At 42.1% G+C, this 18,203-nt stretch overlaps 1 protein-coding gene across 2 annotated transcripts in view; it reads right to left on the minus strand.

Moving 5' to 3' along the window:
- The window catches only part of USP10 (ubiquitin specific peptidase 10), a 52,208-nt gene extending 39,243 nt beyond the window's left edge, over positions 1-12,965 (minus strand). For both annotated transcript variants that reach the window (XM_065662248.1, XM_065662247.1), the window contains exon 1: positions 12,834-12,965. In XM_065662248.1, coding sequence (XP_065518320.1) covers positions 12,834-12,854 — 21 coding nt within the window. In that variant the 5' untranslated portion in view covers positions 12,855-12,965. The remainder of the gene's footprint in view (positions 1-12,833) is intronic.
- Between the last annotated feature and the right edge of the window lie 5,238 nt (positions 12,966-18,203).

Raw genomic sequence — 18,203 nt, forward strand, 5'->3', positions numbered from 1 at the left:
TTGGTCACATTTGAGCTGGGGCCACAGTGTTAGTGGGAAGGCAGGTTTAATGAACAAACAACCCTTCAGCCTGACAGTCACACAGGGGCACAATGTGGATCAGAACAGTTTATCTTGAAGATTGCAATTCAAAAAAGCAGAACATCTTATGCTCTTTCATTATTTTTTTGTTTTTATCACTTACATATTTCAAGTAAGAGCAACAAACCTAACAATAACCATACAGAAACCTGCCAGGAGCCAATTCCCTGCAAAACAAATTCTGTTTATATACTCCCTTCATTCTATTACCAAAAATTAGGTGCTTGTTGGCATGTTTCTATTTCAAACAAACAGCAGCTGCCACAAAGTGCAACCAGCCCAAGGAAGCTGTATATAAAGTTAGGACTGTATTTTTAGAGAGAAGAATAAAAAATTACACATCATCGTACATTTCTGAAACTTACATTTATTACATTCCCCAACTACAGACAGCCCCTGCTGTCTTCTGGTCTCCAAAGCAAGACTGCCCCAGCAAAAAACGACTCTGTTGTTTAACATTTAAAGCTTTCCGCAATTGATATTTTTCTTCTGCTCTACAAAACAAATGAAAATAAGGCAAGCCCAAAACAGCCATGATTTCATTATGTAAATAATACTACGATAGAGAGGGCAACACACATGTATCACTTACATATGATCACAAAGCAACGGTCCAGATGCTGGAAGATTGTATCTACATTTTATATAACTTTTAATTTGCATCCTATGAAACAGAATCAGGTATTCTTGCTAAGAAAATACCTTACTTGAGCCTTCCACTGGACCCCAAGGTAAGAACATATGTTCACATGCTATACAAGAGCTGTAATGAAGAGCGCTCATTCTGGGACTACAGCAGGAACACCTGGGAAATACACTCAAGACAAGCAAGCTAGAAGGAAGATAACTGAATTATCAGAGCCAATTACATCAAATTTTAGCTCTTTGGAGAGCAAAATATGGAATTTTTGACACCTTTACACCAGCAGCTCCACCACTACAAGCCCACAGAACATCTGTCAGTGATTTAGAGAAATAACATTTTCCAACCTATTTTCTTGCAATGTTAAATCAAAATAGAAGCCAAACAAAAATACTTTCCTATTACATTCTTCAAGTAGGCAGTCCTTGCAAATATCAAAAGTACTTCCAAAACGGGTAAAGAGATCCTTCCTCAGTTTTTTATTCTAGTACAGCCGTTGGTAAAATACATACTACTAAGCCTCTACTTTCACACCCTAAAACAGTTTGGAAACACCAGCTTCAAGCTGGTTACTCATAATTAAGCAAACACATTTACTTCAAGCTCTGCAAGATCAGCTTGAACTCATTACTGAGTCTAACACATAAATTGTAAACTCTTCCTATAATGAACAAAAATAATTAAGACCTGAATTACTCTGATTTACTACAGCATGATAAGCATTGAGGAGAGAGAAGCTGGAACATGAAGTTACTCAAGAACACAGCCAGTTTAACTGCTATTTTATTATAGGTGGGGCAGGTAAAACAATCTCCCAGTAATTTTATCTAATACTTCCCAGCAGAAAAACCTTGGTGTTAGCCTTTGTTTTTTTCTGTGCCAGACTAAAATCATTAGGGCTGCAATCTTTTGTGCCAGATACCTACAGCAGAGCAAACTTCTAAGAACACAGTAGTAAAATCAGTTCTGCAACTGAAGAATACTGCTTTGGCCACATTAAATAGCAAATTGTCTTTGAACACCTCACAGCAGTCCACCCAAATTCCAGACATGCTATATAAATCAGTGTTTTTATGAGGTTTGTGGAATCTTTATTTAGCAGGGATTCTAGCAATTAAGATTTGGAAGGATTGTTTTTAATGAGCTACTCTCCAATTCTCTAGGTGGAAAAACACCACATGGACTATCTTTCCTACCATCCACATAAACCAGTATCAAGGAGCCTGTTCGTTCCTACCCTGGTAAAGCAGGATGCTCCGGACTACCAGAACAAAGACACTTTCCCTGTAATGGCTCCCCATTAGCTAGCTTCAGAGGCATTTGGCAGGGTCCTGGCAGAGGGAAGCCTTTCTCCTGTGCTTGCTATACCTGAATTTACCTCATAGGCTACTTCTATCCTTCAAATCCATGACTTTAAAAAGTAAAACTAATACATCTAGACTTGTATGAGATAATTCAGGAGAGAAGCAGAGCTCTAGGAAGAAAAAGAGCAACTGAGCTTTAAGAAATTAAACAACTTTGAATATAAGAGTAATTTTAAGTAGTTCAAGAAGGAGATCACAATTGGCTTGATGATGCCAAAGATGAGGAACAAGAGAAACAAGAAAAGATGATACGGGATCTGAAGTTACTGGCAGAGACAGCTCAGGAGGGTAAAAAGAAATTGAAAGAACCAGTCTGTGCCTACCACACCACTCCCCTCTCCAAAAGCTGAATTATCACCCAAAATTCTGGAGTCACAGAATACTTCTACATTGTCAGAAGCCTCTTTAATTCAGCTACAGCAGTTATGTATCTCAGTTTTGCTAACAGTACTCCTTCTCTTGTGAACTGCTCCACATGCATGAGTAGTGAATGCTCTTTCTGTGTAGGTAAAGGTGCTAACCTTGTATATATGGAACGTGAGGTTCAGAATGGCACCCTATTAAGGAAATTACATGAGAAGTTATGTTTTTCAAATCAAATAACCAAAAGTAAAGCTGCACAAAACTTCATACTGCTTATATAGTCATTTGATTGCCACTAGTTTGTGTATATTCAGTATTTTCTCTGCTCACTTCCACTTCTCACATCTTCACAGAGGACTAATGCCTCACAGTATTAATGCAGATGCATTCCCAGAGGACAATTCCACCCTGGGCAGTAAGGTGACTGCTGTTCTTCCCATTTGTCAAGGAAGCTGAAAAATACACTGGAATATGAAGAAAATGGGGGGGGGGGGTGTGTGTGGTGGTGGAATGGGTAGCTCCTAATAACTGTAGCTAAAAGTTGTGGAAAACTAAAATCTATCCCTAAGAGCACCACAGCTAGGTAAGTCACCTACACAATGCTTTTCACAAGCAATTACTCAGGGCAGGATTTAAAATGACTAAGATTAGGTGAGGTAAAAATTAGCTATCTGGACTACATCCCTGACAGGCAATACAGACTAGCACACTCAAGAAGGCAGTTGAGCCCACTTACCCAGGACTTACTATGTGTCTTCGGAAGGCCTAACTTCGTATCTTAATCCTGAATTTCAGAAACGCTGAATGCTTATGTACCCCAGCTGAGTGAGATTTAACCTATAAAGTTTAATATTAATCTAAATGCAGTGCAAAGTCCTATCAGAACCACTCTGGCCACCAAGAGGGGATAAAAAAAAGACAATGCAAAAGCTAGAGGGGTAGCCACCCTGGCAAGCCACTACACACTTAACAGAAAACACTGGCTGGTCATTAAAAACAAGCACCACCTGCTCCTTTCACAAAAGCCACACAGACATTACTTGGCTTTTTGATGCACTGGATTCACATTCCGGCCTCCTGTGCTGCCCCAGTTTAAATAGCAAGGCGATTATACTCTGAGAGAAAATGATCCAGATGATTTTTTTTTACATATTTTTCTTCACTGGGGAAAGGAGGTGAGGAACCAGCATAAAGCAAAAGACGGAAGCGGCCAGGAGCAAGAAAGTGTAAGACTTTCCCTTTGCAAGTTGTGACCTGCCAAAAATGGGTTATAATCTCATAGAGAAACAGCCAAAAATAAACCAGAGAACTTGAGAAAAATACAGTGATTGGTAAATGACTCCAGGGGATCACAGAAACGAAACACAACTACCACCACATAGTAAAGTCTTCCATATTCTAAGCATTCTGACCGCTGAAGTTTGAGAGTAATTCTGTGGGGGTTCTTCCTCTATCTTCTCTCTGCAGGAACTCAAGCCCCTTCCATCACTTCACCACATGACACACGTGCATGCTGCATGTCCCCATGGCAGGCAGAAAACACCATCTACACTGGTTTGATCCTCAGTACATACACAGCCACCCATCTCCTCTACCAGCATTATGTGTGGCAAGTGGCAGGTGGGAACCTGAGAGGATCTGGCACTGCCCATGAGAGCCACTTTGTATTTTGAAGTGACATGCGAGTTAAAATGAAAACTGGGACACCACACATATGCCACCTCCTCCTGAGGTACGTTTACAGCTTAAGTATCTGCAACACAATTTTATGTAGATGCTGTTAAAACGAATGCATCTATTAACACACTGCTGCAACTAAAACACTGGCAGTAAGCACATAAGCACCTGCATTTTTAAAAGGCAGCATTAAAATGGGTCTGAATATGGCAGTAGAACATTTTTGGTGACAACACTGACAATTTTAAGACCTTTATTTTTAGGTATATCATTTCAAAAGGGTAACTCTGATAGTGGTGCTACTTCATGTCTTATATGAGATCTGATAGCAGTCACGATTTCTCTTGCACATATGAATGAACAGAATGCAAAATACAGCACTCAAGATCCTTCCCAACACATTTATGATACTGAAGATACTGAAATTCTCTTGCTTGCTGAGGGCAGAAAAAGGACTAAACCAGAGTATACTCTGACACACTATTACTGATAAAGCCCACAACACTGTGAGATCAGAGTATACATCTGATGGCCTCTACCCAGGCAGGAGCTGCAGTCACCACTTCTTTGGCCTGCACATCCAGCTATCTACAAATGGGAATGCCAATACATGGCAGGGGGGACAACCATGACACAGCACTGACTTTACTCACTGCAAGGACAGAGACAGAAGCAGCTGCTGTCTGCAGTGTCCCTGCTCACACCCCTTATGTTCATGAGCGTATCTGCAACGCCAGCAGCTTCTTCTGTCCTCTCCCTCCTCCATCTATGGTTCAAAGTAGTAAGAGCATTTTAGGGGGTCCCCATGTGAATAGTCGCAAATTGCCATCTAATCCGCAACGCTGACAAGGCTCAGGGCTGAGCAACAGTGATAAGGCCACTCCCTCATACTTCAGCATGCATACCTGGAATTTATAATACTTTCCACTTTGAAACACCACCAATGTAGGCAGCTTTTGAAAGAACATGTTTTTCCTGTGGCTGTGCAATGCCTCTTTTGGTCCCAAATCCAATGAAAAACTCTTGCAAATCATAAGAACATTTGGTAAACACAGTCACTCAAGCTACTATTCAAAGTGGCTGTTTTGCAAATATAGCATAAAATACAAACTAAACTAAGTTTCAAACCAGTGATGTCTGCCATTATCAAATACTGCAACCTCTGGCTACTCAGTAAACACACTAGACTTGCTGGACACTTGGAGGTGACTTTCAAAGATAATAAGCAGTTGCTCACTAATTAAAAACACTTTTTTCTTTAACCTGTCATAAAATAAACAAATTTGAAGCACAAACATCTATATAAAATTTGTTATGCACCCAAAAGGCCACAAAATCCCTTGGCTCTTAGATAAGCCCTAAGATTTTTTACTAGAAAAACACTTTGATGAATTCAAACTATAAAGTCATAATACCATAAAAACACTGCACATGCATATGGTATGTAGCTTCAGCACAAATCCAAGCACTATCTCTGTGAATGAGGGATCCCTCTGGGCCACTGCAACTCCTGCCTATGGTACACACCATTAATAGCAGCAGTACAAAACAAAGGAAAAAAAAAACGTGTGCAAGTGCCCTAAAGCATCATTCCAGGGGTGAATACTAATGAAAACTCAGGGAAATCTCTATTTTAAGGATGTAATCACATCAAAGCAGAAAACCATAATGGCCTTGTATGTCACTTCGTACTAATGATTGTCACATAAAAGTCCATTACCTTTATCCTCCCCAACTAAGGAAACTCTGAGTCTTTGGCAACATCTAAAACACAGCACGCCAGCATCTGGTATTTACAGCCAGTCTGACTGGCAGCAACAAGAGTGACCACCCCAATTCAGTGTTGTATTTGAACAAAGGCAAAGTTCAAAAGACTGCAAACCTGTTGACAAGAGCAAAGGCAACAGCTTTACTCCTGCTCTGAAAGCTGATTACTCCTCTTTCACACTTTAGGATTCTGCAGCACTTACACTTTCTGTCCCTTTCATAGCTATAAAGTATGAGACACATGAAAGCACTGCAAACATGTTAACAACATAAAACCTTTTTTGGCTGTCTTAAGTTTTGTTAGGAAGCTTTTGCTATCTGTGATTTGTGGAAGCTTGAACTTCTTGTTAAAAATGGCAACAGCCTAATGGTCACAGCCTTTAGCTGACAAGAAAATGTGTATCGGGAATTCCCTAAATAAGTTGTTTTTGACTTTTTTCCAACTTTGTATTAATTAACTACAGTGCTCCACAGGAATTTTCAAACAGTGGCAGCTTTGATTTTGTATACCAAAGGCAGGAGACAAACAGCAAGTGAGGTTTGCCATGCTTTACTGACATTAAAGCACTGTTTCTTACTTTCTAGTAAAAGCTAACTGTTATTTGAGACCATATGACTTAATGGATAGCCTGAACTAGACTGGAACTCAGGATAACTTAATTCTTCTTCAGCCATAACTCGTGCTGACAGTAATTCCTCTCTGCTTTATTTCCCCCTCCTTTTATCATACCTACTCATATTTAAGATGACAAGACCATGCTATATTATGTACATGTACAGCATCACTTTTAACCAAATACCCTTCTCAGTAGCATGGTCCAAAGAAACGTTATTTGCATGTGATTAACCTAATTGCCTGTTGCTACAATTGAACTAGCAACTGAACTTTTTCCACTTCCCTCTCCATCCATCCTAATGCCTGCAGTAAGAATCACAGGGATTATCAGAATCTTGCCTCTATCTTCCTTTTTTCCTGTCAGTAATTTTTTTTAACTCCCACCTTGTCAATATTAGCTTTGAATCCACCTCCCTCTTTAAAACTTACACTCAGCCTGTTCAAACAAGACAGATGTGCAACAGAACTCTGCTTCACCAGACAACCAGGAGTGAGAATACCTGCGGTTTGATACCACGTACAGCATCTGAAGCCTTGATATGTTCACACAATGAAAGCTCATCTCAAGTCACTCTAGTCACCTGATACCTGGGGTAATCCCACCTGCATTCTAGGGGTTTTCAATGCTTGTAATAGGTGATTCTCAACCAACTTATGTCTATTTTAGCAATAGAAGCTAAAGAGCAAATTATATACATGTTCCCACTGAGACAGGCATGTGCATACGGCAAAGCTGTTAAACACTCATGAATACACAAACATTACCTTGACACTCTGAGAATTACTATTGGTTACATGTTTTTACACTACCTAGAGGAATCATATTCCTACAAGCCTTCGCTTCTCTGTATCAATGATACACAATTTTCCATATTATAAGTGACACTGGTAAATACATTGCCAGCATGCAACACTCACGGGGACAAATGAGGCAGGAAACCTGTGAATCACTACAGCAGGCTCTAAATATACAAAAATACACACCTGCTGCACTGAGGGAATACAGCTATTTTTATTGTTATGTTCAGTTTAGTTCAAACAAAATAAAAATAAATCTTTCATACACAGAATTCTCTGAAGAAAACCTACTTTCTCACATTGTTTGTTTGTGGTTTTTTAATGCATTTTTTCACACAATCTTTAGAGATATGTTCTTCTTTACAGTTTCTTCCTGATAGGGCATTTTCTCTTCCACCTCGAAGCTCATCCCCAGTTGGTTGTTTACTTTTTTATCAAAGTAAAAAAGTTGCAGAAACCTTAATTGATTTTCTTGTTTGTGTTGACTTTACATTGAGTGGAAGCTGATCCATATCCTTCTTTCCTACTATAATTCCAATGCAAATATCTTAAAATGCTTCTTTTAGAACTTCTATACATGATATGAATCCACATACAATCCTATAAGCAGAAAAATTCCCAAAAGCACTCTTGCCAATTTCCTCCAGTTTGTATGGCACTAGCATTTGTGACTATCATAGTACTCAAGAAGGCAATTAGTTTTATGTTGAACACATGCTTTTCCTTAAATCTTGCACAAACACTTTGTTACAGCTGCTGTGATTTAAGCTATCTCCTGCCTACCTACACATGAAGGAAAACAGACCTTGTAGCATGCCCCAGAAAATCAACAAATCTTATGCTGTCAAACCAGGGGGAAAAGTTCTTATGTGTATATAAATATCAAGAACATCTGCAATTACATTAGGTATTAGGGAGTCAAGTACAAAATGAAAAAACTAATGTACTTCAAAGTTTTACTCTATTAGAGCATTAACGAATACATTAACATGAGCGCTAATGTAACAAAATCCTTTAAAGTGTTTTAAAACTAATCATCATGGCACCATTACTGGGAATACTTAAAACAGTCTTAAATGCATATGTTACAGTTTCACGAAGTGAAGACAGGGTTTAGAATCCCAGTTATCAGACTAGTCCACTATGGTCTGTTTGCACATATACACACACACACGTACACACACACACATAAACACAGTTTTTCACCATTAAGCATAACTCTTTGTTCCATAATCCCCAGTTGTATGTTTAATCATCACACATAAAACACTTCCATCAAAAAGAAAAACTGCAGTTCTAGCATGTTTAATTCTTTGGAAATGAACATCTACATTGCTGAAATGGCATTAGAGTGACAAATGACTATAATCCAATGGCCCAAGGCCAGCAACTTCTATTACAACAAGATTTTGCTGTTTTGTACGACACAGCATGTTGTACGTGTGTCACTAAACAGAAATGAGACTGCTTTGTTTACCTATAAACAAAACCCCAGTTAAGTTTACAAGTATTTTAACAGCTACATGTAAGGAAAAAGCAGTGTGTTTAAGCAACTGCCTAGAGAAACTGGATTTAATAATAGGTAAATGGCTGGATCTATTCTAAGAAGTCCCCAAATCAGTGCTACAGTCTAGAATGCACAGAATAAATAGCAGTGATTCACAAAACCTGTAGAGTTTATTCTAGTATTTGCATGCTGCCATATAGTTCCAAATTTAAGTCCTATGTCAGTTTTCTCAGACTTGCTTTTTTTAACCAACCCACATTCACCCACTGTACTCTGCATGGATCCACCATTCACATTTTAGAAAGGCAAATGCTATCTTCTGGCTACCTAAACTCACAGCTTCAACTGCAGTCTGAATTCTTGAGACCACAGAAGCTTACAACTACTCACTCCACTGGCAAAAGTTTTGGCAAAAGTACAAACCCTTTTTGCTCAGAAGGCCCTTCTGAGCAATGAAAGCAGGACTCAAAAAATGAAGGGAGGCAAATCCAGCTTCTTCACCCCTTTAAAACACAGTACAGTAACTGCCCAGGACAGGGTAGAAGCAGCAGCTACAACAGCAAGACGCACTCCCAACACCTCCATCCAAATCCACTACTGGCAGCCTCTGCCAACAGCCACCTTTCATTTCGTTGTTCAGGCTGTCCTCCCGAGTTATCAGTGTGTTTCAGAAGCCTGACAGACAAAATCTACACTGCCCTCTCTCCAAACACTCCTTTCTGCCTGTAAGGACCCTGTCAAGTTATACACATCTGCGCAGATGCAAGCAAGCTAGCACTCACCCAGCAAGAAACTCATGCAGCTGCAGAGCAACCTTGGTTTTCTTAAGAGTATTTTTGAGACAGATCGATTTCCTGATGAAGGTCACCCACAAACATCAGGCAACACACTGCAAAGACAGCACAGAACAAATGCCTACAGACTGCAGTCTTTTTTTTTTCTCCTTCCAGAAACAGTGCTGGCTTAAGGGAACATCAAACTACACCGTGCCAGGGAGCAACACTCCAAGTAGCCATAAAAGAGGCAGTTTGCAGGGCACTATTTCAGGGAGTCAGATTGCATGTCATGTTCTGAGTTCCAGTTATTCTGGTTGGCAGGCCAGACACAGGCTTGAGTGAGGATGAGCAGCAGCCTATGAGCTTGTTCAGCTTTTCCTGAACTCAAAACTCAACCAGTTTTTACTTCAGCTGGGTCTGGGGACACTATGGTACATTTATAATGGCACTGAGTTAATATGACACCACAGTAATGGTGAAAGAACAAAACAAGCATAAATGATTCATTCTGCTATGGTATCCTTTCTTCTGTTCAACTTGTTTTCACAAGATTTATAAATGATGAGTTTGCATTAATTCTTTCTATGAAAAACAATAGGAAAAGCAGCTAAAACAACTGTTTATACAGTTTCTACAGAGCATTACTCTTTCCAAAGAGGGAAATAGCTTTTTTAAATGTCTTAAAAAAAAAAAAAATAAAATTAGATGATCTTGATGACAAATGGTTTCAACTATATCCAATGCTAAATTAGCTCAACATCTGTAGTATCATGCAAAGCCTGTAGTGATACAGCAAGTTTACTTTTAGCTCATACTAATAAAAACCTTACAGATTTTGAATATACTCAGAACACACCTAGAAAACTGACAGCAATACTAAAGTATCTCATTAAATGATTATGAAATAATGACACGCAATAGAGAGGTACAAATGACCAGCAATGTCTAACCTGTGTTACCATATACTCATGCTTGCTGACTAGCTGGCTGTCCAAAATTAATGCCCCTTTGAAAATAAACGATACGGTCATGTTGCATGATTTATTTGTTAGAACGTGTAAAGTGCCTGATGAAGTATTTCTGCCCACTACTACATGAATCCATTAATTGGCAGAAATCAGACTACCTATTTTAGCTATTAAAAGGATATGATTTTCTTGAAGACTTCTTTTTGCCCCATGTGACAAAAAAATGTATGTCTCAATTACGGTACGCTCAAATTACAGTCACAAGGGAAAACTGAGCACTTTTGTCTCAGACTCTGCATTATGACACAAACATAATCACCAAATAATGTTATTTATGTCTTCAGAACAGAATTTCAAAGTATTTCTACCGATCTGCAACACTACCATCCTACATTAAAAAGCTGCATCTTCAGGCATGCAAGAATCCAAAATATCGTTAACTTACTTCAGCATTATAGCATTAAACTGCTGTAGAATATACAGTCATATAAATCCCAGACAGCATTTAAATAAAATTAATAAGAAAAAAATAATAAAATTAATGTAAAAATAAAACAAAACACAAGGATAGGCTGCATTTAATGACACAAACAAGCATTAACTGAAAGATATCCTACAGATTCGCTTCCAAATGATACATGAACTTAAGGAGCAATCCTCATGAAACCTAAATATCTCCCTTTACCTACACAGGAGATTGATTTAAAATAGCCTATGTGAAAGTTAGTATTAACATGACTTTACAGTCTAGTTTTAATTACAGCTGTGTACTGCTTCACAATAAACTAAATCATCAGCTGAACTTCCTTGTGTTTCAAGGTACACCAACTTAATTAAAGTACAGACACAAAAATGTCCTTAATTTTTCAAATCCAGAAAAAACAGCTGCAATGTAAAACCCAGTGTTGTCCAACTGACCATATGCACTTCTGCCTAGTACTAAGAGTACTGAGGCAGTGAGTGAAACAGCTTCAGAGACAGACACTGAATTCTTCTGATGTATGTGCATTCAAACTAGCATTCATTTGAAAAAGACGTCCAAAACGAACTGCATTTTCTCAACAGTAAAATAAAAATTGAACTATACAAAACTTTAGCGCACTTTAAAATTTTAAAGAAACTCCAGAAACTGCAACTGCCTTCAGAACACTCACATTAAAAAATAACATCCCTCTTTTTTCCAAACATAAATAAATTAAGTTGGACAAGAAATATTATTATAGTTTTCACCAATAAGGCTTTTGTTCATGGAAAAATTACTGTCAGGACCACTAGCGTGTGTATCTCAACTGCCATTCACAAAAGCAGAACTCAGAATTAAATCATAACTTTGTTTCAAACACTTAAAATTTATAGAAGGTATTTTCTACCACAAAAGACACGCTTTCTTAATAAAATCATCTTTAGCATGATCAAAGCTTTCTAAACTTTATTATTTGCTAAAACCAAAGATGTATGAAGTCTTGCAAATACACACCTTAGTGCACCACACGCACAGCCCGGTATTTTTGCTTTAAAGCTTTTGGAGACTGAAATCTTACAGGAAAGAAATATGAAGTTGTCCCACTCGATCAGTTGCTCTAAGCAGACACGAGATTACACCAGGAATCGAACTTTCAACTTCCACTGAAAAACTACCACAACCGCAGCTTTTCTTCTACTCCGCGCACACATCCTTTGACTGCTTTAGTCAGTGGGAGAGGGCGAAAGTGGACACACATCTCCATGCACAGCGATCCTGCAACACTCAGCCTTTTGCAGCCTAATGCACTGAGATTTACTGAGTGTTTGGGCGGGGGGTGGGGGGAATTAGCCTACAGATCTCCATATCCCCGTCTCATTATATCGTTTCTATCTCTCCCCCCCTCCGAAAAGGAATAAGCACGAACTATCGCCTTTCTCCCCGCACATCCTCTCCCGGCGCTGGCTCAGACAGGGGCACAGCACCCGCTTCACCTCGCGAAAGCCCCGCACGCCGCCTCCGCCCCTTCCCTCCGTCGAGGCGCAGTGACACCGGCGCGGAGAAGGGGCGAACCCCGGCACACTGGCTCCCTCCGCGGGGCCGGCAGCACGGGAGGCCGCCGTGCCGGCGGGCAGCGAGGCGGCTCCACCGCCCTCAGCAGATTCAATGAAGCTGCAGAATCACCCTAGGCCTAGTCCCGGCCACCACGCTCCCCCCCTCGGTGAGCCGCGACACGGGGCCCGGCCGCCTCTCGCGGCCCCTCAGGAGCCCCCGCGACGACCCGAGCCGGCCGCGCGGGCACGGGCCATACCTGCGCGCCGTTGACCGCCATGGCACCCCGCGTCCGTGGGGAGCTCGGCTTCTCCCGGGCGCCTCACGCCGCTGCCCCCGCCGCCGCCATTTTCTCTCTCGCACGCACCAGCCGGGCGGGCAGGCGGTGCGTACTGCGCCTGCGCACGGAGGTGGAGGGGGCGTGGCGGGCGAGCCTCTGCGCCTGTGTGCGGGCCGGGCGGTGCTGGCAGGCGAGGGCTGCGCAGGCGCGGTGGCCCCCGGGGCGGCTCTGAGGTAGGGGCCCGGCGGCGGGGAGCGGGTCTGTCCCTCAGCAGGGCCGCCCAGAGGCGGGAGGATGGGCGAGGAGGCGCAAACCACTTCGGTTTCAGCCCCCGGGCACCGGCTGCGGAGGGGGAGCTCCTCTGAGGAGGGCCCAGGCTGGGGAAGCCGCCGGCGGGAGGCCGGCCCCTCATCGCCGTTGGCTTCGGCCGGCCCTGTGCTACTGCAGTGAGGGAGAGCGGTGCAGGAGAAACGCAGCTGGAAAACTGCACGTAGTCAGGCTGCCCCAGAGGAATTAATGCGGGGTTCACCTCAAGAGGTTGTTAGAAGCTGCACGGCAGTGGTTGCTCCGGCAGGTAACCGTGCCCGTGTGAGGCAGAACGAAGCTGTCCCACGTCTGGCCCAAATAACGAGTGGGAATGGGCTCATTGTTTATATCTGGGAAAAAAAACCCTCAACTGACTAAGCCAATCTCATGATTTTGAGATGACTGATTCATAACCGAATTCTGAACCCCCCCTCCGGCGAGAATCCATTACATTAATTGCTAATTACTTTTTTTTTTTTTTTTTTTTTCTCCTTAAACTACCAAATCCTGCGAAAGTCTCGTTCAGTTAGGATGCAAGTGGTAGGGAAAGCTTAACATTACCGTGAAAGTTGAAAAAAAGAAAGGGAAATAAATAACTTTGTTTCTTTGGCCGCTGAAAGAGGAGGCAGTGGGAAGAAGATTGATCCACCTCCGTCCGATAAGGACGTTTCCCTCTCGTTTTACCAAGTACAGCACTCCATGTGTGCTCCTGACAGCGAATGATTTTCTGTATCGGCCTCTGTCCTTTCAGCAGGCACACCCGTGCGGCCGCTCCCTTGTGTTTCTAGCAAGTGTTGCTCTTCTGTCCCAAGGCAGAGAACTAGCAGTAAAAACGGCTGTTTAATATGAAAAGAGAGAAACAAAAAAGGGAGACAAATGCATAGGCCTTTTGCATACAGCATTTCAAAGGTCTGAAACCCCCTCTCCCCTCGGGAGTCTCATTTACAAGGTAAATAAAGGAGTGAAAACCCTTATGTAGCTCATCCGCTTGAAGGCAAAATTCCCTCCTGCCCACAGCGCTGCCTAAATAAAGAGGCTGTTTTTGCTGGAAAAAGCCCCTTCAGATGGCTGGTATACAAATGAGGACAGTACTTCCCACTTGAAAGCTGGTTAATTCAAATACCAATACTGTTAAATGCTGTAGCTGATGGCAGAAACTGACATGGGCATAAAGGCACTGTGTTGTAATTCAGCAACATGTAAAACGCCTTCAAATATTATCCAATCAATACAGTTTAATTGTAAAATCTCTTAATTTACCACAATATTTTGCAATAATGCAAGTTTTGCAAGTTTTATTGTAAAAGGAAACTTTATTGTTTTGCAGAAACTTACTTACCTGCTGGGAAGTTTGCACCTCAGTTCTCTTTTATCATTCATTTTCACCATTTTAATGGTCTGTTACTGCATTACCACTTAACTGCAGTGCCCAAATCGGTTTTCCTTGTATCTGTCCTTTATGCCAGTGGCCATGAATTACAGCTCACAAACAGCATGCTGTATTTCTTTCAGTGTATCCATGCTCTTAAGATTCATGGAGTAAAGCAATGTTCTTAAGAACTTGGTGCTGACTTAATTACTTTGTGACGTGATCAACAAACATGATCTATGGCTGGGGAAATAAAGGGTTGTCTGATGTTAGCTAGTGAGCTGAATAAGCTATTCCCAGTTTAGCTGCCTCCCAGTAACTGCTGTAATTGTTTTTACCCCACAGGAAATGCAAAGTGTTTGGGAATGGCTCAGCCTTCCAAATCAAACTCCTCACAATTTTGCTGGATCGAAAGACCTGTGCTCATGACACCAGCCAGGAGGTGAAGGATTTATATGTATGACTTTTCTGAAGCAACCAGGACCCACACATCTATTCTTTTAAGGGTGGAGGGGAGTATCTTCCTGGAGTGTTGCAAGAACTGGTTGATCACTGTGGGAGGTGTCCTGCTGTCCATGTAAAGGTTCCTCCCAGTGCCCAGAGCTTTAGGAGCTCTGAAGGCTTTCTTCAGAGATGAAGAACTTTTATCCCTGCAGTTTCTAGGCACAATAAGGGCTTTGCTACTTCTCCAGTCATTCAGGTAATGGGATTCAACAGGGAAAAAAAGAAAACAGCACTGTACTGTATTTTGGGGGATCAAGACACAGAAAGCCAAGGTGGCTGCTGTATAGAGAAAACCTAGAAACATTACTTAAAGCACCAAGAATCTAAGGGGCCATGGTGGTGCCAACTTCTAGCCCATAATGGCAGAAAAACACTGTTGGGGAGGGAGCTTTTTTTCCTCTGCCCCTCACCACTGCCTACCATAAAGTACTTACAGGCAGCAGCTGTATTCCCTGGTCAGCTTGCCAGGAGGGGTGTTTGCTTATGGGTCTGTTGGCTCCTTGTATTTCAGGTTTTCCATTTAAAATGAGCCTAATCTAGGCCAGCATCCCCAGAGGTGCTGTTGCTGTACCCTGCCAAGCAAAGCTGCCACAGAGCTCTTCCAGCATGAGGCCCAAGAGGTGCTGTGAGCTTTACTTGAGGGAGGTTGATGAAGCTGTTTTCACTGTGGTCATAGGGGCCCAAAGGCTGTTTGTTACATGATGTGGTGCCTGTGAGAAGAAACAGAATTCACTGCTGAAGGAGGTCCCTTTTGATTCTCATGGTTACAACAACACATTTTTACTACCCTGATAAAGTGCTTCTCCTTGCTTTGGAGAACTTGCTTTGTTCCTTCTGGTTGAACCTTTTTTTGGACAGCTGCTATCACTGGATAGTCTCTCCTGAGGTTTTCCCAAACCTTATACTTTGGAGTACCCAGAGCACTGAAACAGGACTACAGAATAAGTTTTAACTTGCTGTGGCCTGAATTGCAGAGGCCAGAAGTGGGTGGACACAATAAGCCAAGTAGCAAACCAATAGCAAGTGTTACATCCCAAAAACGCTGTAATGCAAACCTGGCTTCAAACTCTGTATTTCTAAATTTGGTGGGAAATTGTAAGAATACATAAGAATACTGCCTTTAGTAGATCATGTGGAGGCTTGGCTCAGTATGTTCTGTGTTTCAATTATCTATTCAGACCTCATGGCTGAATTATTTGTGACTTACTCATCCTTATCAACATGAGCCTTCTGTCCTCTCATGCAATCGTCTGTTTTAGGCCTGCAGTCTCAAGAAAGACCTGCAAGTCTATGTCTCACTTTCTTTTTGTGTTCTGTCACCAGAACCATCAGGATATAAACAAAGGTACGTATTTTCCCAAAGCCACTCGGAGTTCCAAAAAGAGCCTATGTGATGCCAAAAAATGCATGTGGGATCAACAAACCCGCTGCTGCGCTGTCTGTGTCTCTCTCTGAATCATGGAGTCGTCAGAAGGGAGAAGGAAATTTTGAGTAGCTGGAGCTGGTTTGTGCTCAGACTCACAGCACACAGACAGGGTACCTCCATCTGGACTTGGGATACATCAGCCCTGATCCAGTGGCTGTGAGACAACTCAAAGCTATAAGGTCATAAAGGAGTAATTAGCTTCTTGCTCATGGTAACATTCATGAGAACTGAAATATGACAAGAAGCCAAAATAAAATCTGTCACTTTAAAAAATACTGACTCCTAAACTGCACATGGAAAATCACCAGTATTTGGAGGAAAGCAGTTTGATCTTACGGAGACAGACAGAGACACTTAGGCACATTTATCTCAATTGAACAAAAATATTTCCAGCTTCTTTCTCAAGCCTTCAGAACAACTTCATCTCTTATGTCAGTGATTTTTCCTTAAGGTGTCTCAAGGGATTTGTGTTATCTAACATTGGTGTTACAGGCAGCAGCTCCTCGACAATGCTGATGCAAAGGTACAGGCATGGAAGTGTGGGAAGAGAAAACGTGAGGTTTTTTGGTAGCTGCTCTGTGTCAGGTAAAACGAGCTTTCCTCACAATTTGGCAATAGGAGCCTTTCTAAAAGGAGATAGAGCGGTACTGTCGTGGTTTAAACCCAACCACAAACCTCTTTTGCTCACTCCCCCCCTTCTTGCCTTCCCCCAACTTCTGGAGGGACGGAGAGGAGAATCAAAAAGAATACAACTCCCACGGCTTGAGATAAGAACAGCCCAGTAACTAAGGTATAACACAAACCACTACTGCTACCACCAATAATAATGGTGCTAAAGGAAATAACAAGAGGAAAGAATACAACACCTCAATACCAGCCGACCAATAACTCACCCCACTCCCCCCAGCCAAGCACCGACCGATACTTCCTCCAACCCTGCAGTCCTTTTACCCCCTTCCGGGTCACTCCAAGTTACCTCCTGGGCATGACATGCTGTGGTATGGAATACCTCCTTGGCTAGCCTGGGTCAGGTGTCCTGTCTCTGCTTCCTCCCAGCCTCCCCTCCTCCCTGGCAGAGCATGAGGCTCAGAAAATCCTTGGCCAGACCAAACATTCGAGCAGCAACTGAAAACATCGCGTTATCACCACTGTTCCAAGGCCAAAAGATCAAAACACAGCACTGTACTAGCTCCTAAGAAGGAGAAAAATGACTGCTGCTGCTCAACCCAGGACAGGTACTTATTTCTCCCCAAGGCAGGAAGAAAGATCTGTGCTTCCTGGCAAGAACTAAAACGTTTTGTAGAGCTTGCAGTTGAAGGCAGGTGCAGGAGCCAGAGTGATTCCTTAGAAGCACGGACCAGGAGAATATGCCTTTTGTCTACGCATTTTAATTACTCACCCAGGGAGCTGTTCAGACCTCGAAAATCAAAGTAGAAATCCACTTGTGTCATACATATTCTTTCATTTCTGCTGAATTCCAGCACACCGATTGCACAGAGCAGTTCAAGCACTTGGGAGCTCAACTTATTTTCGGGCATCATGTGCTGTCTCCTAACACTTCCTGAGTGATGATAAGCCATGTCTGGGTTCACAACATCTAAAATCCGTGCTGCCAGACTGCTTTCGGCAATGCTTAACTGCTGTGGCTCTCAGAGGTGCAAATGGTCGTAACTTCATATAATAGTGGAGAAATGCTTACGGCAACGAGAGGTATGATACCCCAGCAGCCTCTGGTAATGTGAGA

This window comes from Lathamus discolor, chromosome Z, assembly GCF_037157495.1.
Source record: "Lathamus discolor isolate bLatDis1 chromosome Z, bLatDis1.hap1, whole genome shotgun sequence".
NCBI lineage: Eukaryota > Metazoa > Chordata > Aves > Psittaciformes > Psittacidae > Lathamus > Lathamus discolor.